The following is a 21757-nucleotide window of genomic DNA, read 5'->3' as shown; positions in this document are numbered from 1 at the left end:
AATAAATAATATAGGGAGGGAAATGATCGCACCTGTGCATAGGCAGACTAATTTATAGCAGCATCAAGATTAGTAGGCTAGCCTATATGGGGAATTAATTAGTTAATTAATTAATTAATTAAGCGGTATGTAGGTCCATGTTGACTTACAGCAATTTGTGATGGCGAAGCTGTTAGCCACCTCCAGGTTATCAATGTGAGGAGTGAGGCGGAATTCGGCCGTACCGAACTGAACCATTCCGATCCGAAATGCGCTGTACTCTTGATCTGCTCCTCTGGGGAACAGGCCGCCTGAGAAATGAATACATAAAAATTATTCAGAATTATATCGTAAGAAGAATCATGACACTGTCTCAAATGCCAAAAACAGACATATTATATCGTTTTATCATGAAATTATCACATGGCAAGTAAAGAGGACATTTATATGTAATTTCTGTTATCAGAATTATTTTTATGATTTGATGAGCATGATCTAAAAGGCGTAGACAGGTGGAGTGCGCTCACCGATTTGGACGCTCGGAGATCCGCCGAGCGCCAGTCCCCATAACGCGGGGAAAAGGAGACCCGACAAAATCATCGTCTTCTGCTTATCCACGCGACCACATCCACCAAACGCGCACTGTTCACAAAACAGCGGGAACAATATAGAGTCGACACATGTTAAAATAAACCACAGTTAAAGCGCAAAGGCTCTCGTTAGTCCGCTGTGTTGGTGAGGGAAAGAGCGGGCGCGATGATGCGGGAGTCTTGCTCTCCTCCTTTGCGGCTTCGTCCCTGAGACTCGTTTCAACTCAGTGGACACGGTAAGAATACTGATGAAGACGAAAAGAGCCGAGCGGAGCCGAAAGCTGCTCTTATTTTGAACGCGCGCGCAGCAGGGAGAGGCGCTCGCTCTTGGACATCGGCTCAGCTGCTTCAGGAAATAGGAATTTTTAATTAGTTAAATTATATGTCCCGTGATTTCTTATTATTATGTTTTTATTGAATTAGAAAAGGCCTAATATGTGTCCACTATGAGGCAGAATGGTGACAGATGTTCCCCTGCAATCCAATAGGCTTGGGCTCCACCATCTTCTGCAATACAATGAACTGCTTAACCACCTCCACCCATACTAATACTGACATACTTCCATTACACATATTACTATGAGCTCTTCAAACATTTCCAGACCAATGACCTCTTGGTGGAGAGAGATGAAATCAGGATCCCTGTAGAAAATTGTTTGCAGTTTAACATACCATATATTAATGTAATTTACAGTTTATTTTGATGGTGCTTACATTAAAAAGCCATTAAAATAATCATTAACTTAATGATTCACATACTTCAAAAAATTTAAAACATTTTTTAACATATTTTACTTTCTTTACTGTAGCTTTGGTTGATGTTATCTTAATATTGCACTTTTTGATAAAATTGTTGAGGACTTTTGACCGTGTGGTCACAGAAATGGGTCAGTAGGCTACGTAGAATCTGAGCAAATCTCCATTGTGCTTGTGAGCCTTTTTGTATGTATAAGGAACATTCTAACAAAAAGGACCTGATTTATAAAAAAGTGATGAGCACATCAAGATGAAACAAGTGTAAATATCTTTAAAAATACAGCACAGTTCTAATTAACAAACCCTGAACCCTTGATCAATTATAATAATATTATAAAGAGTTAGTTCACCCAAAATTGAATATTCTGTCATTAATTACTTATGCCGTTCCAAACCCGTAAGACCTTAGTTCATCTCCGGATCACAAATTAAGATATTTTTGATGAAATCCAAGAGCTTTCCCCCACATAGACGGCAACGTTATTACCAATTTCAAGGCCCAGAGAGCTAATAAAGACATTGTTAAAATAGTCAATTCATTCATCAGCATTAAACAGCATATAAATCAAAAATGCCTAATGTTACTATGTCGACCCAGGACGGGGACTGTGCAAGCTTTGGGGGTATTGATGAACTCGATCTACTCTATACGTTTTGATCATCGTTCTGAAATTTATCCAGACGCAGTCTTTGACAAAAATGCAATTTTCTCAGTTTGCCCAAAAAAACTCCTTTTTACGTAACACCCACATTCAAGTGTTGATAAAACACTTTTGATATATTGCATGTTCAGATATTCATACAAAAATTATTCTGGGGGCAATAAAAAATTTGTTAAAATTATCAAAAATGCTGGCGTGGCTGGCAATTAAAAAAAAAAGCGTGGCGAGGAAAGTTAACATATTACAAGGATGTGCATAGACTAGAATTTAAGCCAAATTATAAATTGACTTCAACAAAACATCAAACAAAACAAGATTAGGTTTAGATATTTAAGAAGTCTTTAGGTGCCTTCATTAATTGTGGTGTTTTAACAGCCATTGTCCAATACTGCCATAATCAAAATCTGCTTGCAGCACAGTAGTTCCCAGCACAACCAGCAGAGAGCATTGAAGTGCTGTGGAAGCCTGATCCAACACATGCTGAATCTTCTAGTACAGGGGTGTCAAATCTTGCCCAATGTCCTCCAGAGTTTAGCTCCAACCTGTCCCAACACATTTGCCTGGAAGTTTCTAAGACTGTGTCCGAAATCACTCCTATACCCTTATATAGTCCTCTATATGAGGGGACATCCATTTGTTGTGGTGTCCGAAACCATATTGGACATTATCAAGTGCACTCATTCAATCTCATAATGCACCTTAATCAGCGGTGTCCAATCCTGCTCCTTATGTCCAAATTGTCTACCTAATTCTTATGCCCATCGTATGTACACTTCAGAATCTTTCCGGAAGAAGTGTCTTTTTACCTACTCTTTTATGACTAATGTGAATCGTACATACTTCTTTTGTCACATACTGTTTTGTGCCTACTATGGTTGATGCGGTTTGGAATGCAGCCCTCTAGACACTTTCAGACAGGTGTGTTGAAGCAGTTTGGGGTTAAACTCTCCAGGACAGTGGCCCTCCAGGGTCAGGATTTGGACACCCCTGCTATACATAATCCAAACTTTTAATTCTTTTAAGACACCATTATTTTAGGCCCTCATATAAAAAAGTGTACTTTACTTCAAGTTCATTTTATTAAGTATACTTACGTAAAGTTCAAGTATACTTTACTAAGATCAATGTAGTAGTATACTTGTAAGTGTACTATTTCAGTACATCTTGGGACTAAATTGGGCCACTTTTTAGTGTAGCATATAAAACTATGTGAAAAAAAATATTTATTTGGCTACTCAATCAAAAGAATAAACACAATTACAAGCCAAGTATACTTAGAATATTTAATTATACTTTTAAAAATATCACAATCAAAAGATTGAGTAGATAAGATTGACTTTTCTGTCAGTATAAGTCATATACTTTTAAGAATATTTGAGAAGTAATAAAGAGTAGACTGGAAGTATACTTTAGCACACTTGAATAAACTTATTTTTTGTAAGGGTATAGGCATATAAGTTGCAATGTGCATGACCTATACATAGTCTATTTTGAGTTCTATGAGAACTATAATGTCAAAGTTTGTTTATTATACAAGAGATGAATACAATAATATGCAAATTCTTAGAGGTTAGATCATTTTAAATGTGCATGGTGCATGGTTTGACTAGCTTTCTCCCACCATTCCAATGCATTAAATGCTAAACATTTGAGAGACTAAGGAATATTCTAAGAATATGCAGCCAGATAAAGCAGCCAATTTTCTTGAGGCAGTGATTTCCTTAGATGAATCAAATCATTTTTCAGACATTTTTGCATCAATCATACAGATTCAGCCAATTGTATGATTAACTGTGATACTCAGTTTCCCCACTTTTCCCATGTTTGCATGGACATGTAGGACTGGGCTTCATTATTACAAATGTCTTAATTTAGGAAAAACATATCTAGTGATCTGCCAGCAGCCATATAACCCTGTAGCCCAAGACTGGTTGCTCACTGAAGCTAAGCAGGGCTGAGCCTGGTCAGTACCTGGATGGGAGACCTCCTGCTGGAAGGGGTGTATGTGAGGCCTTTAGGGTGCTCACCCTGTGGTCTGTGTGGGTCATAATGCCCCAGTATAGTGGCGGGGACACTATACTGTCAAAAAGCACGTCCTTCGGATGAGATGTTAAACCGAGGTGCTGACGCTCTGTGGCGTTCTGGCGCAATATGGCTGCCGTCACATCATCCAGGTGGATGCTGCACATTGGTGGTGGTTGAGGAGATTTCCCCCTTCTATTTAAAATGCTTTGAGTGCCTAGAAAGTGCTATATGCAATTAATTATTATTTTTATTTATTATTTAGGTCTGGATGTAAACTTTTGAAAAAAGCAGATTATATAGATAGATCATTTATTTGTCCTCAGAGGAATGGATGTGTAAAAAACACAAACACAACAACACCATACTAACAATCAATCACAAAAAACATACAACAAATGCAAGAGCATAAGATGACATGCCAATGGTTTCTGCTTTCTTATGTATTTAAAGCTCATAGCTATATGAACACAACTCTTACTATAGCTGGCCTTTCTGCACATAGGGAGTCTATACCTGCGGGCAGAAGGAAGGGAGATAAAATACTGATGAAGTATAGATGGTCTGGATCATTTTAAATTTTATGTGCCTTCAAGAGCGGAAATGAAATGACACAGTCCAATAAATTAGGAGTAGGAATAACAATATTTTAGTTATTTAGTATTTAGTTATCTTTAAGAGTGTGTTCTTATTGGTAGCTGTTTTGAAAGAAACAAATGGCACCACTTAAAGGGACATTGTGTAGGAATTTCTCCCATCTAGCGGTGAAATTGTATTTTGCATTCAAACGAATTGTGCTCTCCAGCGCCTCGCTTTTCTACGGTAGCTGTAATGTACGAAAAAGCTATGACAGGATGTCTTCTAACACCACTTCGTCGAGTTTTCCTTCGGGTGAACAGGTTTGTTATTTCAAACAAACTGCAACTTGACACAACGAACAAACGAATGCTACAGTATGAACAATGGAATGCAGCCTTTTAAATTTGCCGGGGCAGTGACAAGCGCCTCTCACTGCTCTGCTCCTCCGTTTATGCTGCTTTCAGTTACGTGATTGTGGTGAGGGGGGCGTGGTTTAACGGACTCTGAAGCAGAGAGCGAGGGCGGAGCCGAGCGGTGAGTAAGTGGGTCAAGTGCAAAATGACGAACACCTGTTTCTGATTGCAGTAACTGGCGTGGGGAGATCGCATAAAAGCCAGCTGGTATGAGAGAGCGGGGAGAGAGAAGGACTGGGACTTCGTGCACAAGACCTGACTGGAGAACTGGAGGACTTTCAAATGGACTGAGTTTATATTAAAGTGGAAAGAGTGTTTTTGAACGTTGCTATAGAGTTTTCTATGGTGAAGGCGCACCTCGCGCATACTGCTGTTCAAACGCATTCTGAGTTAATAAAAACCTGTACGAGTCCCAATCACGCTGACCCTTGTCTTCTTCCATCACACCCACACTGAACCTACACTACACTGGTGCCGAAACCCGGGATGGAAGAAGACGCTGCCGCCAGACAGTCCCCGACACCATTGCGGATAATTTCCATGCGCTCGATGGACTCCAACAGCAACAACACCAAGAGCTACTGGCCATGGAGGAACAACAGGAGTGCCGATTCGAGACGCTCCTCCGGGCCCAGCAGCAGGACTGCGAGCTGTTCCGGAGCTGGATGGACCAGGAGGTTCGGGCCGCCCCATCATCGCCAGCTGCAGCCTCGGCCCCGCCCATGCCTCTCAGCAAAATGGGTCCACAGGATGACCCAGAGGCTTTCTTGGACCTCTTTGAGAGGTCGGCTGAGGCGCGGACTGGCCAATGCGGCTGATCCAGTTGCTGTCTGGAGAAGCACAGATCGCCGCACAACAACTGCCAGTCCGGAACCTCCTGGTCTCTGAAGACCTCAAACGCGCCATCCTACAGCAGGTCAGCCGGACCCCGGAGAAGAGCAGACAACGCTTCCGGACACTGGAGCTCGGAGAGTCTGGCCGACCCTTCATCTTTGTGCAGCAGCTCCGGGACGCGTGCCGCAAGTGGTTGATGGCCGACGGACGCTACGTCGAGGGAGTCGTAGATCAGGTGGTACTGGAGCAGTTTGTGGCGTGGCTTCCCCGGAATACCGTGCAGTGGGTCCAGTGCCACCGCCCTACGTCACTGAACCAGGCCATCCAGTTGGCGGAGGACCAGATGGTGGCGTGCCCAGGGGTCGGCGAACCCCTTTCAGCAGCTTCTCTCTCTCTTCCCCCTTCTGTCTCTCCTTCTCACCCTGTCCCTGTACCCAGGTCCAGAGCTTTCCCACCCAGGCCGAGACCCCGCTGGAGGTCTGAACCCAGAGTGGAGCCTGTTCCCGCACCCCCACCGCCTAGGGGAGCAACCTCCGCCATGGCAACCCTCCACCACGGACACATGCGCTCTCCCCACGCCAGTCTCTTGACCCACTTCCCGCCACTGGGGTGGCGGAAAGGTCTGGGCCGGCCTGTTGGCGTTACGGGGACCCTGGGCACTTTGTCGACCAGTGCCCAGTGATGGAGGTGGGGACGCTGGTCAGGGTCCCTGACACACCACAGGCTGACCCCGATCAAGCTGGGTTGTACCAGATACCAGTAAGAATAAAGGGGGGTACCTATCAGGCATAGGTGGATTCAGGTTGTAACCAAACCTCCATCCATCAAAGCCTGATTCAACCGGAGGCATTGGATAAGAGCCGCATGGTTAAGGTTCGGTGTGTGCACGGGGAGATTGTGGATTGCCCGTTAATGCCAGTCACTATTCAATTCCAGGGCCAAAAGCATAGTGTGGAGGTGGCCGTTAGCCAGCACCTCCGACACCCGCTAATTTTGGGGACCAATTGGCCAGGGTTTGAAGTATTATTGGCACATTTGTGTGCGGGTGCTTCTGGGACAAAAAGGAAGTGGGGGAAGAGAGCGCTCGCTCAGGTGGGAGAAGCTGTGCCGGGACCGTCGGTGCCTGTGCCAGAAGAACGAAACGCTGTTGAAAGGATGTCACTTTCAGAGCGTGATGACTTTCCTCTGGAGCAGTCCCGAGATGAGACGCTCAAAAACGGGTTTGACCAAGTCCGCACAATCGACGGACAGCCTTTCCACCCAGACCGGCCTCTCTCATATCCTTATTTCACAATCATAAAAGATAAGTTGTATCGGGTGACCCAGGACGCCCAATCAAATCAAGATACAACTCAATTATTAGTTCCGAAGAGCCGCCGGGAAACGCTTTTCCAGGCAGCTCACTGTAATCCGATGGCTGGGCATTTAGGGCAGATAGCTACACTGAATCGTCTAATGACCCGATTTTTTTGGCCGGGCATTCACGAGAATGTGCGCAAGTGGTGCGCGTCTTGTCGTAAATGTCAGTTGGTGAACCCACCGGCCAACCCAAAAGCACCTTTGTGCCCCCTTCCTTTAATAGAGGTCCCCTTCGAAAGAATTGGCATGGACCTCATCGGGCCATTGAAACGATCTGCACGTGGGCATCGTTTTGCATTAGTCCTAGTGGATTATGCAACGTGATACCCAGAAGCAGTGCCGCTTCGCAATATTTCTGGGAAGAGCATGGCGAGCCCACTGTTTCAATTAATCTCCCGGGTGGGAATCCCGAAAGAGATTCTTACCGACCAAGGCACGGCGTTTATGTCACGTACCATTCGTGAACTTTACGAATTGTTGGGCATTAAATCGATTCGTACCAGCATCTATCACCCACAAACAGACGGACTGGTGGAACGATTTAATCGCACGTTGAAATCCATGATTCGTAAGTTCGTACGGGAAGACGCCAAAAATTGGGATAAGTGGCTAGAACCCCTCTTGTTCGCTGTACGCGAGGTCCCCCAAGCCTCCACGGGGTTTTCCCCCTTCGAGCTTCTCTATGGGCGGCAGCCCCGCGGGGTGATGGCCGTGCTTAGAGAAACTTGGGAGGATGGACCTTCGAATAGTAAGAATGAAATGCAATATATCATGAACCTGAGAACAAAACTCCACACCTTGGGGTGGCTTTCTATGGAGAATTTGTTACAGGCTGAGGACAAACAGAGTCGGCTGTACAACAGGGGGGCTAGATTAAAAGAATTTGCACCGGGAGATAAAGTACTTGTATTGCTCCCCACTTCCAGTTCGAAATTACTCGCGAAGTGGCAAGGACCCTTTGAGGTCACATGGCGAGTTGGGGATCTCGACTATGAGGACATCCGAACAGATAGGGAAGGGGCACATCAAATTTACCACCTGAACCTACTTAAAAAGTGGAATGAGGCGGAGTCAGTGATGCTGGCGACAGTAGTGAGCGGGGAGGAGGATCTCGGTCCAGAAGAGAGCTCAAAGTCCCAATGTCTCGCTCTGGCAGTTGGAGGAGATCACCTCTCGGCGTCCCAACTCACTGATATACATAATTTACAAGCAGAATTTGCTGATGTGTTCTTGCCCCTGTGTTACGAACCCTTTTGTTAAAAGTGGCTACGTAAGGGTTTCACAACATAAAAAAGGACATGTGAGACTCGAGTACGTTGCGATGACATTTATCACTCACAAACATCCAAAATATCAAGAAACACGTATCACAAATAAAGAAAAATAGTGAACTTCAAATAAAATGAAGATAACAAATATTAACATGACGACCAACAAAGTAATTTAAATAAAAGAAACGAAAAGAAAGAAAAACTTGTTTGCTGGTTCTCCTTTCTCCTCCCATACTCCGCTTCAGCGTCCTTATTATAGTGTATCAGAAACGACTCCAACGAGGCGCAGGTGTATAATGATACACAGGTGCAGACCCATCAGTAAACTCAGACACACAAAAAGAAACACAGAGTCATGACGTCATCACGAGTAGAGGAAAACACAAGACGCGAACCGTAACACTCCCCCACTTAAAGAAAGAACCAGTCTTCTTTTTAGACAGGTTCTGGATGAAGCGACCAGTAGGAGCAAACAAGAACACCATAATAAAAGTAAAATTATACATAGGCTACATATAAATTAAATTATACATTTACCTAGCCCCGAGAAAGGGCATCTGCCACGACATTGTCAGTTCCTTTCTTGTGGTGGATCTCAAGGTTATAACATTGAGCCATTAGCGCCCAGAGCATCAACCGTTGGTTATGATTGTACATTCTATTTAAAAAAACCAAGGGATTATGGTCCGTGTAAACGATGACGGGAGTAGAGCTGTATCCAACATACACATCAAAGTGCTGCAAAGCAAGCAACATAGCTAGAGTCTCTTTTTCGATAGTAGAATAATTCAACTGATGACAATTAAATTTAGCTGAGAAATAAGAGACTGGATGGGATATGCCATGAGCACCACTCTGAAGCAGGACAGCTCCAACTCCGATCGCGCTGGCGTCTACCTCGAGCTTGAACGGACGAGCCAGGTCGGGAGCAGACAACACCGGAGCACTGCAAAGGAGAGACTTTGCACACAAAAATGCACTTTGACATTCCACAGTCCAAGTAAAAACAACTTTAGAGCTACACATCTTCGTTAGAGGAGCAACTACAGTCGAGAAATTTTTACAAAAACACCTGTAATAGCCAGCCATGCCTAAAAATCGTCGCAACTCTCTCCTAGTAGTGGGCACAGGGTATGCAAGAATAGTGGTCACTTTTGCGTCAACCGGACGTACTTGACCGTTTCCAACCTGTTTCCCCAAGTATGTAACGGAGGCATTTAGTCAGATTTAAAGTTAAAGAGGCGGCGGCTAATCAGCTAAAAACATTGTGCAAAGTAGAGATGTGATATACGTTCAGTACACGTTCAGTTAATGGCACCTGCCAATAGCCTTTTAAAAGATCTAATTTCGTAATGTACCGAGCAGTGCCAAGGTTGTCAATACAATTCTCTACTCGAGGCAACAGAAATGCATCCGGCACAGTAACAGAATTCACCTTGCGAAAATCAGTACAAAAACGGAATGAACCGTCAACTTTAGGTACTAAAATGCACGGTGAACTCCACGGGCTATTACTCTTTCTGGCAAAACCATTTTGAACCAGATAGTTCACTTCACATTCAATGATCTCCCGTTTACCCACTGGACAACGATACACATGCTGTTTTATTGGAACTGCATTACCCACCTCAATATCATGTTGGATGACAGAGGTACCAATAGGAACATCACTGAACAAGTTAGGATAATCTTCTACTAAATCAATCACATCCTGACGCTGTTCGCTAGATAAATAAGACAAACGAGATGGTAAAACTCTTAAAATCTCTGAATTCTTTAGATGACCACCACTGAACATCTCCGTGGACATTTTCAATCCATCATCTACATGTTCAGCACCCATGGTACTGGACAGCAAAGATACCCGTTCTACATTTAACACCGACTGTGCCTCATTTGGGGACAACCCATTCACTTAATCAGTCTTCTCAATTCGAGCTACATATTGTTTCAGCATATTGACATGACACAAACGTGTCTTCCGTCGTCTTTCTGGTGTATTGATTATATAATCAGTGTCACTCAGCTTGTTCTTAATCACATACGGACCATCAAATCGCGCAGCTAAGGCAACGGAAGGAAGCAACACTAAAACTTTTTCGTCAGGCGTAAAATTACGCACAACCGCGCCTTTGTCAAAAACAACGCTTCATTTTTCCCTGCGAAAGAGAAAGAGCTTCTTTCGCAACAGCACAAGCATTTCGCAAACGTTCGTGGGTACGAGAAAGGAAATCAAGCACATTATGTTTCTCAGATGTACCAGTAGAGAGAAACTCCTCTTTTAGTACTTTTAAAGGTCCCCGTACATTATGTCCAAAAACCAATTCCGACGGACTAATACCAAGTGACTCTTGTCGCGCTTCACGCAATGCAAATAAAACCAAAGGGACTCCCTCATCCCACTCATTCCCTGCCTCCAGCCTCCAAGCAATATTTCCACAAACTGGATTTCAACATCTGGTGCCACCTCTCCAGTGCCCCCTGAGATTCAGGATGGTAAGCACTGGATGTGACATGTGACACACTCAAACCTTTCAACACATTTCGGAATATTTTAGACAAGAAATTAGTACCTTGATCTGTTTGAAAAGTTCTCGGCAATCCAAATATTGTGAAGAACTTTATTAGAGCTTTAGTGACGCTTTTGGCAGTTATATTCCGTAACGGAATTGCTTCTGGAAACCTCGTGACAGCACACATAATTGTTAAAATAAACTGCGAACCAGATTTAGTTTGTGGCAACGGCCCAACGCAATCTACCAAGACGCGTTCAAACGGATCTCCTACAGCCGGAATAGGGTGGAGTGGAGCAGGTGGCACAATCTGATTGGGCTTTCCCACCACTTGACACGTATGACAAGACTTACAATACCGAGATACATCAGCTATCAACCCAGGCCAAAAGAAATGCTTGAGCACCCGATGGTAAGTTTTATTTATACCAAGATGCCCAGACCAAGGATGATCATGTGCCAAGCTTAAAATATGCTGTCGAAATTTCGAGGGCACCACAATCTAATGAACCACGTTCCAGTCATTCAAATTTTCATCATTCGATAATCGAACATTCCAGCTACGCATCAACACAGTGTTGTTCCAATAGAACTGATGATTGTACGAAGGTGATCTTTTACTGTCAGCACTTATACGACATTTCTCTAATGTATGATCACTTTTCTGTGCCGCAGTAAGAACATCGCGCGAAATAAGCAAAAATACGTCAGGATCAGGACAAACAGATTCTTGGATCGAATTAACATCCATGCTCTGTCAAGACATTTTTCTCAAACATCTCTGAAAAAATAGACTCACCTAGATTCACTTTTCATTCTCTTTAGCGAGACTTTTCGCCTGAGCGCGCGTCGTAACTGCACTAGAAGCAAAAACATTTGGAAAATGTTGGGCGAGTACATCTGGTTGTTGATCAGTCACTGGCCTATTAGTAACATGTACAACTGCCATTATTTTCCCTCCAGTCAGATAATTTCCCATAATAAAATGAATACCTTTCACAGGTAGGGAAGAACGAGCCGCTACATTAAAACATCCAGAAACTAATTCAGACGTCACTAAGACGCGATGAAGAGGTACAGTGATGAAACCCATTTCTATACCCTGCACGATAGTGCTAGTATCACATTCGGAGCCTGCACAGAAAGGCAACGTGTCAGAAGATAGAAGAATCCAACAGTGACTGGGCAAGCCCGATAGTTTTAGTGCCTAAAACCGAAGGCTCGGTCCGGTTCTGTCTGGATTATCACAAGGTTAATGCTGTGTCGAAATTCGACGCATATCCAATGCCTCAGGTTGGCGAATTACTTGATCGGTTCGGTACAGCTCTATTTTATTCGACACTGGATTTGACAAAAGGATATTGGCAGATCCCCTTAACTCCAATATCCAAAGAAAAGACCCCTTTCACAACGCTGTTTGGGTTACACCAATTCGTTACTCTTCCTTTCGGCTTGTTCGGGGCTCCAGCAACCTTTCAGCGCCTGATGGAGAGAATTCTCCGGCCGCATACTGCATATGCCGCTGCTTACTTGGATCATATTATCATCTATAGTAACGACTGGCAGCGGCATATGCAGCATTTGCGAGCTGTCCTCAGGACGATGTGTGGCTCAGGGCCAACCCAAAGAAGTGTGCAGTTGGGCGTGTGGAAGTTAGGTATCTGGGTTTCCACTTGGGTCATGGACAGGTGCATCCCCAAATTGATAAGACGGCAGCAGTTGCGACCTGTCCGAGACCTAAGACCAAAAAGGAGGTTAGGCAGTTCCTGGGGCTAGCGGGATATTACAGAAGGTTTGTGCCTAATTATTTGGACCTCGCTAGCCCGCTGAGTGACCTAACTAAAAAGGAAGCACCAGATACCGTCCAGTGGACGGAGCGGTGTCAGCAGGCCTTATCCTCGTAGCCAGATAAAGGCTGCTCTATGTGGCGGACCGCTCTTACAGGCTCCTAACTTTTCTCTTCCTTTTATCCTACAGACTGACGCCTCGGACAGGGGGCTGGGTGCTGTCCTGTCCCAGGAGATGGAGGGTGAGGAGCGGCCGGTGCTGTACATTAGTCGTAAGCTCTCTAAGAGAGAGACTAAGTACAGCACCATTGAGAAGGAGTGTCTTGCCATCAGGTGGGCCGTTCTCACCCTCCGCTATTATCTCTTGGGGCGGTAGTTCACCCTCTGTTCGGACCATGCTCCCCTGCAGTGGCTCCACCGCATGAAAGATACCAACGCGTGGATCACCCGTTGGTATCTGGCTTTACAACGTTTTAAATTTCAGGTGGTCCACAGGCTAGGTGCACAGATGGCTGAACAGACAGATGTTTTAGTTTATGGATAAGTGTAAGTCTCTGTTGACAGCACATGTAAATACCTAGAGTGTGTTGATTGAAGTTGAGATGTTTATCCAATGTAATGTCAAGATATCTTGAATGCTCCACCCTTTCAACCATCTCTCTGTTAATGATAATACTGGAAGGATGGATTGTTCCTTAGTTCCATAGTCTTTGAAATATTATCATCACACCATACTGAAATATGCTATGGAGCGTTGATAGTCCAAACAAAAAAAAAAGAAGATTATTTCAGATATTAAGTTTTTATTAAGCAGTGCAAGAATGGCTGTATCATCTGCATATTTAAAGTAATGAGTAGTGGCAAGTAGACTGTGACAGTCATTTGTATAGAGAATATAAAGAAATGGGTTACGCACACACCCCTGAGGGGCACCAGTGTTGAGAACAATGGTGGACGACATTGCATTGGCTTTACCACTCGTGGTCTATACGAAAGGAAAGTATAAATCCAATGTATTAGAGGTTATGGAAATTGCAGACACTGTAGTTCCTTGATTACCTGGTGGCACTGAATTGAATGAAAGGCGGAGCTACAGTAAAGTCAATGAAAAGAAGTCTGGCATAATTTCCAGGGATATCTAGGTGTTGAAGTAGACAGTGCAAGAGACAAGCCACTGCATCCTCATTTTCTCAAAGCATTTCATTATGATAGAGATTAATGATACAGGCCTGTGGTGATTTAACTCTGATGGATGAGTTTTTGTTGGGGACAGGAATAACAACTGATGTTTTCCAGATGACCGGTATTATTGAAGTGCAGATTGATCAAAGGAAAACAAAATGAAGAATGGGGTATGTGAATATGATAGGTAGGTTAATATGAAGTCAAAGAACTCAACGTATGTATTTATCACAACCAGAAGTGTTGCACAATGCACATATGCATTAATTAGTAGGTCTGTATTAAAACACACACACACACACACACACACACACACACACACACACACACACACACACACACACACACACACACACACACACACACACACACACACACACACACACACACACACACACACACACACACACACACACACACACACACACACACGAACAGAAAATAAGAGATTTTCATGCATATTTATCCATGTATAGGTTAATAGTTTAACTAAGAGCAACACATAATCCTGAAAAATAATGGTGAAATTAATGTAATTGTAATGAAGTCCACTGAAGGCAAGTTTGCAGAACCCATGTGCAGTTTATTAACATAAACGTATAGACAAAATATACAATAAACAAAGACTTTGACATGAACTAAACTTGAACAGAAACACAAACTTTTTACACGATTAGATAAAGGAACAATGAAACATGAAGCATAAAGTAAAATAAACCATGAAACAAAATCAAAAACAACATGACAGTTATAGAGTAATACTTAATGTAATACATCTCTCCACTGATGAAGCCCAGTCCTACAAACACAAAAAGAATGTATTCTTTAAGTATTTAACTAGTATTCATATATCTCCTAAAGGAAATACCAGCGCTTGCTAGGCAGTAATACTGTAAAATTGTATGTACTCTAGTCTTTCTGCATAAAATAAAATGCTGCAGAGCTGTTGTCATGACAGTGATCATGTGTCTTGTTTTCAGGCGGCTGCACACAAGATTCAGCACTATTGCAGTGTAAAGACAGCTAAAAATGGCTAAATGCAAGACAGGAGTAATTCATTCAAAATGCAAATAGACGAACGAAAGAGGACAACCAGTTTTAATTCAGTAAGGAAATATTACAACATGATTGCAGTTGGTCACGATTTATGTACAGAGCAGTTTATTAAAGCACATATATTAGATTTTGACTGAAATGATCTTCAGAAAAGTTTTAATGTATGTTGTTTGTATGAGTCTGTACATTAAGTTGCTAAATTAATATGAGAAGTTTAAAACAAATCCCTGAACAGAATGGCAACAATGCAAACATACGATTATCCAAAATAATATAGACAAGAGATTGCAGTTGATAAAGGATCTTTATTGTATGGCTCAATAACAGCAGTTTAATCCCTTTTCATCACAGACTTATATGCAATAAGCCAATTTTGAAAACTACATGCTGTCTTTGTCCAGATCTTATACAGTCCTTTATTCCATAAGTACATTCTTGCCTGAGTTTATAAACAACCGATATTTACTGAAGTGTTGGCATGGGACACTATCTAGCAGCCTGGGCCAAACATGGCTGAACACACACTGTCTGTAAAGTCATGCTGCCCGTATTAAAGACACACATCTCAAAAAGCGACTTACAAGGAGAAATACAAATAAGCAGGACTATTTAACAGACATCAAAGAATGTAAAGGATGAACATTTCGACACTTTGTTCATGCTTAATCATCGCCCTCATCAACATAAATGCACACGCACACAGACGTTGTCATGGTTACAGGTAGACAGACCAGTAAATAACATTGAAGAAAAGGAAAGTGAAAGGGAACAGAGCGCGTGCATAGAGATCAACCCGTTTAGCAGCGGACGGAATGACGGGTTTCGGAGGTGAAGGCTTCTTGTTGTTCTTGTTCTGTGATTTGCCGGAGGCATCTGTGACCTCTATGGGCTTGCCGTAACAGTCGAAGTTTGAGAGTTCGAAATCTCGCGGGAGAGAACCGACAATACTGAAATCATTTGAGCGCAGATCTGATTTAGAAGTGCACACCTTCTTACTCCGGTTTTCCACAACCTACAAAAGCGTGAAACACACAAAAGACATTTAGACATCCATCTATGTATCAGTCCTTCCATCTGTCTACCTATCCATCCATCCATCTATCTATCCATCCGTCCGTCCGTCCATCTGTCTAACCATCCATATCTATCCATCCGTCCATATCTATCCATCCGTCCGTCCATCTGTCTTCCTATCCATCCATCTATCCATCCATCCATCCATCCATCCATCCATCCATCTATCTATCTGTCCATCCATCATTTGTCTACCCATCCACCTATCTATCATCCGTCCATCTATTTATCCATCCGTCCATCTGTCTACCTATCCATCCATCCATATCTATCCATCTGTTCGTCCATCCATCCATCTATATCTATCCATCCATCTATCTATCTACCCATCCAACTATCTATCAATCCATCCATCTGTCTACCTATCCATCCAACTATCCATCCATCCGTCCATTCATCTGTCTACCCATCCATCCATCCATCCATCCATATATCTATCTATCCATCCATCTATCTATCTATCCATCCAACTATCTATCAATCCATCCATCTGTCTACCTATCCATCCCTCCATCCATCCATCCGTCCATTCATCTGTCTACCCATCCATCCATCCATATATCTATCTGTCCATCCATCTATCTGTCTACCCATCCATCCTTCCATCCATCCGTCTATCTATCTATCTATTTATCCATCCATCCTTCCATCCATCCATCTATTTATCTGGGTAACTGTTTTAATCTGACAAAGTATAGAGAAAAGGAAGTCAAAACCATCAAGTGTATTGTCAATTCGGTCAGTTAAATGCAAAATGAAAAATGTATGATTGGAACACTATTTTATTCATAAAATGACAAGTTTCTCATTAAATTCAATCTCCTGTTATTTCAGTCATCCTATGAAGACATTTCTCTTAAATATTGTTTTTAATATGACCTCTACCCCTTATTCATACACACAAAGAAGTGCACACACACTTGTGAACCCCTGTGCTGCTCTGTCATAGCTTCAGGCCTCAGTGCTGTCGGGTCACATTACTCTCAGTCCCCCTGAATCCTCTGTTCTTCTCTGCACCCATGTCCCACTGATCACGCCCAGAGCAATAGACTCAATTACAGCCATTTCATCTTCCCATGCACCCATTAACACACACACATTCATCTTACATAAGGAGAAGACATACACACATCATACATAGAGAGAACGAAGTCACACACTCATAAATGTATGTGAATACTAACATTAGAGCACACACATGAATGCACACACATGAATGCACACATTCATCTTACTTAAAGGAATACATGTGCGTACTTACACTGACCTGTAGTGTGCTGACATGTATAGGTGTCCCTCCAGTGCCATTGGCACTGTTAGTTTTGGCTGGTATCTTGCTCTCTCTTTCTATTCTAGCTTTCTCTTTCTCAGCCATCTTTATTTTTTCTTCTGCAATACCCCTGGGACTGTTCAACATCACCTGGGACACAGCACAAAAAAAAGACACTTGAACACTTTAGGGCCACTTACACAGAACGTCCATTGTACTGCGCTACTTTTCGTAAACGTGTTAGACCAATGTCTTTAACCTTGTGTCTTTCACAGTGTCTCGCGCATGACACGCCATTCTAAAAAACACAGCACTCAATATTAAAATAAGTTCAACCTTTAAAAACAAACTCTACTGTAGATCTTGTGATTTTTTCATTCCACTGACCTGAGACTACAACCACAAACATTAGTTGAGTCAGTTGCCCCTAAGCCACACTTTTTGTACGAATATGAAGTGGCATTTGTTTCATAGACGTACATTTTTAATCAATACATTTCACGAAAACAATTTTGGACACTTTCTGGCACTCAAACTTCATAAATAGTGTTCATATTAATAAGATAGACTAAACGTCCTGGTTGCGTATGCAACCCACCGTTCCCTGAAGGAGGGAACGGAGGACGTAGTCGACGGTCGACTGAATTGGGATCTCGCTAGAGAGCCTGTCTTCTTCGAGTACTATTGAACGAGCCAATGTAATTGGCGTGCGTGATTCGCATCACACACTCCGCCCCCGCGGCGCGGGTATAAATACGGAAGTGGATGCACGCACTAGTTGCTTTTCGCTGAGGAGCCGAGAGTAACCCGGGGTCAGCGGTGGTCCAGCGGTAGTGGCAAGGGGACTCCTTCAGGGAACGGTGGGTTGCATTTGCAAACAGGACGTTCCCTTTCAGTCGATAACGTCAGACGTAGTCGACGGTCGACTGAATTGGGATCACCCTTTGAACACGCCACTAACGCTGCCACCTTCCAGCGCCTAAACCAAAGCCTCCTGATGCCCCCGCAAACTTAAGGCGGGGAAGGACAGGGCTTAGGCCAGGGAAGTCACTGCTGTTCCTACAGGACCACTGGGAAAGCGTTCCCCGTACATTGGAAGGAAGGGACGCTGCGGAAGCCACATCCAACCCAGAGGGAGGTAACGTGGAGAATACACATATGAACTGGGCGGAAACCGGGCAGTCTAACATATGGAATGCCATTGGGGTGGCTCCAGCCTAAGACGGGGGAGACACACCGGACAGTGACGGCAGAGAGACTCTGCCGAGGGAAGACACGGGCTCGCCGCAGGGAGCCGTATCGTGGAAGAATACACATATGGGGTCGCCGTAGGGACCGCAACATATGGACCCAGCCTAACACCGGTTCCACACTGCTTACGAGTGATAGGCCTAACACCAGACGTTCCGCACGTCCGGCGTCGGAGGGGTGTGGAGGAACTCAACAGGGTTCAATTTCAAGGGAACTCAACTGGAGTAGAAAGGCGCACGTATCCAGTCCATAGGAGGGGAATGGCGCAGCAAGCTGACACTTGAACCGGGCTCACGGTGAAACTGGCTTCATGAGAAGGGAGCCCACGGGAAGCAGCGGTTCAACTAGGTGTCGTCCAGCCCCCAACTCTAGAATCTGTTTAGCAAAGCATATCGTCAACGCCCAGGCGGAGCACTTTACACTCATCATAGAGGAGCTCAACACCTAAGTGGACATGTTGCATCTCGGATTTTCACCGAAATGAAGGCAAGCACTAAGTGCAACTTTGCATGGAAACAGCCTTCCCTCTCTGCTGAGTTCCAACAGATATTTGTAGAGCTGGTCTGAGGTCTATGGCTTGCATTCTGTACACGTCCAAGCGAACGGACAGAGAAGCCAGGGGTGGATCTGCCTCCTCCAGGGCAGCGCTTGCAGGCTCACCACCTGCTCCTATTACGGGAGAGGTAGGAACCTTGGGCACAATCCGAGCCGGGGTCTCAGCTTGTGAGAGTTAGCCGGCCCAGACTCCAGGCACAATACGTTGACCGAAAGCGAGCAAGTCCCTACACTCTAGTAGAGACCACGCGAGCAGGAGAACTGATATAACAGAATTTTTAACTCACTGCCTGCAGTGGCTCAGGGGCGGTCTCTGCAGTGCAGTCGCACCAGGACAAGGCCCAAGGGGATAAAGAGGGATGCAAGGATTTACAAGACCTTGCTCCTCAGGAACCTGACGATCAGAACGTGCTTCTGCACACTTCTGCAACACGATGAGCGTCGTTTAAACACCGAGGCAACATCATTTTGAGGGTGAAGGAAAACAGCCTACTCCAACCCATTTTGCAGGAAAGAGAGCATTGAAGTGATCGAAAGCTTTCAGGATCTCCTCTGGAGAGAAGACGCACTTAACGACTAGGTTCCACTTCTAAAGGCGTAAGCACGCTACCCATTTCTAGGGGGTGCTCGCAGAAGTGATGGTAACTATCACATGCCCTGTGATAGGCACCTGAATCTCCGTGTTCAGATGTAAGAACGCCCGGAATCTCCGGGGGAAGAACGCAGGTGCCCTCGTGCCCCGTCCCTGAAAGAGTTTTCAGGGGAAGTCAGGAAGGCTGTCGATGGGAACCAGGTCTAGTTTGGCCAATAAGGGGCAACTATGAAGACCTGTTCCTCTCCTGACTTAGCACGTAGGTGCAAGCGACGGGCGCAAAAAAGACAGGAGCGTTGCTCAACACAACACGAGAAGATCACTGGGCTTCAGGAGCATCTTCTGCTCAGCACTTGAGTGTGACAAGTTCACTGAGCTTCAGGAGCATTCCTGCTCAACACCTGAGTGTGATAAACTCACTGAGCTTCAGGAGCATTTCTGCTCAACACTTGAGTGCGAAGAACTTCACTGAGCACCAGGAGCATTTCTGCTCAGCACTTGGGTGTGACAAGTTCACTGAGCTTCAGGAGCATTCCTGCTCAACACCTGAGTGTTATAAACTCACTGAGCTTCAGGAGCATTTCTGCTCAACACTTGAGTGCGAAGAACTTCACTGAGCACCAGGAGCATTTCTGCTCAGCACTGCGTGTGACGAATTCACTGAGCTACAGGAGCATTTCTGCTCAACACCTGAGTGTGATGAACTCACTGAGCTACAGGAGCATTGCTGCTCAACACCTGAGTGCGATGAACTTCACTGAGTTTCAGGAGCAATTCTGCTCAACATGAAGTGTGATGATTTCACTGACTTGAGCAGGCGCAAGGCGACCATGAGTCGCAGGCACTTTTAGAAGGCTCACTGGGGTTAAACGCATTTCTGCGGGCCCCTGGGGCAGCTGAGACCCAGTGTTTGTCCAAGGGTAGTCCGCTCGGTTTACACAAACACTGGCGGAAAGATGAAACCGGGGGGGCAACTGAGCGGCCCCGGAATGGTCATGACCCAGCTGGACCCAGGGGATGGAGTCTCCACTTGCCCTGGCTATAACTGTCGTGAGGCTCGATGGCGGCACGATTGAGTAAAGCGGGAAGAGTGGAACAAAGCGTCCTCAGAAGCTTCTGACTCCAAGGAGGAGGTGACGGGTGAGTTGTGACAGCAGCGGTCGCAATGTCTAACAACTCGAGCCACGAATGCCCGTGTAGTCGGGGGTCGCCCAGGCCCCCGTTAAAACACGCCCTTGTACATGGCCCCTCTGTTGAAGAGGGTTTGGCAGCAGACCGGGATGAACTATAGTCACACAGGGTGAGCTGCTCTGCCACGGTCACCTCGGGACTCGATCATGAAGCTAGCGCTGAAGCGGTCACATATGGAGGAAGCCAATGGCTGCAACTACCATATACCCCAGGAGCCTCTGAAAGTTCTTTCAGTGGGACCCTTTCTCACTTCAAACACCAGCTGAACACATTCTCATTGGAGAAACGTGTTAGACCGAGTCCATCTCCAAAACTGAAAAAGAGATACTAAGCCCGTGGGCGAGATTACTCTCTTCCAGTTGACCTGAAGACCCAACGGGCTCTGGAGCACTCGAAGGGAAGGACACTGTACTGATACTCCACCCTTACACGCAACCCACAGGATGGCCTGCGGTGCGGAAGGTAGAGATCTGTTCTTAAGCACATGTCTTTCAGGTCGGAGCTGCAGACCAATCTTGGGCCAAGATGGTCACGACCCACCACCTAGTAGCACGAAGAACGAGTTTACAACTGGCCTTCGTACCGGCTGGAGGAGCGGCTATATCAAATCCTTTGCCAGCAGGATAAGATAAGCACGCACAAGTCAGGAGCCCTCATCAACACTCGGTGTGATGAATATCACTGAATTTTCAGGAGCACATCTGCTCAACACCTAATGTGATGACTATCACTGACTTGAGCGGGGTAGCCGAGCCTGAGGTGGGGCAGCAAAGTAGAGAGAGTGGTGTTAGTGTGCTGTGCAACACTTACCTGTCTCCACA

The 21757-nt window shown here is 44.7% G+C and overlaps 2 protein-coding genes across 8 annotated transcripts in view; both read right to left on the bottom strand.

The window, feature by feature from the left end:
- gria2a (glutamate receptor, ionotropic, AMPA 2a) overlaps positions 1–778 on the bottom strand; it is a 55870-nt gene extending 55092 nt beyond the window's left edge. For all 5 annotated transcript variants that reach the window (XR_013195041.1, XM_077204567.1, XM_077204568.1 and 2 more), the window contains exons 1-2: positions 507–778; positions 150–290 (exon numbers count right to left, since the gene is read on the bottom strand). Coding sequence is in view for 4 of the 5 variants with exons in the window: in XM_077204567.1 (XP_077060682.1) it covers positions 150–290; positions 507–579 (214 nt within the window). In the remaining variant the exon portion in view is untranslated. The remainder of the gene's footprint in view (positions 1–149; positions 291–506) is intronic.
- Positions 779–14509: 13731 nt separating this feature from the next.
- glrba (glycine receptor, beta a) overlaps positions 14510–21757 on the bottom strand; it is a 41641-nt gene continuing 34393 nt past the window's right edge. For 2 of the 3 annotated variants that reach the window (XM_077204292.1, XM_077204296.1), the window contains 2 exons: positions 17345–17497; positions 14510–16015 (listed from right to left, as the gene is read on the bottom strand). In XM_077204292.1, the coding sequence (XP_077060407.1) occupies positions 15719–16015; positions 17345–17497 (450 nt within the window). In that variant the 3' untranslated portion in view covers positions 14510–15718. Of the gene's footprint in view, positions 16016–17338; positions 17498–21757 lie in introns of all 3 variants that reach the window. The other variant, XM_077204286.1, reaches the window with a different exon arrangement.

Source organism: Siphateles boraxobius, unplaced genomic scaffold (genome assembly GCF_051911475.1).
Source record: "Siphateles boraxobius isolate OS27281-9 unplaced genomic scaffold, OSU_SipBor_1 119, whole genome shotgun sequence".
Classification (NCBI taxonomy): Eukaryota; Metazoa; Chordata; class Actinopteri; order Cypriniformes; family Leuciscidae; genus Siphateles; species Siphateles boraxobius.
Note: the sequence above shows the minus strand (reverse complement) of the source record. Positions and strands in the feature narration are given on the sequence as shown.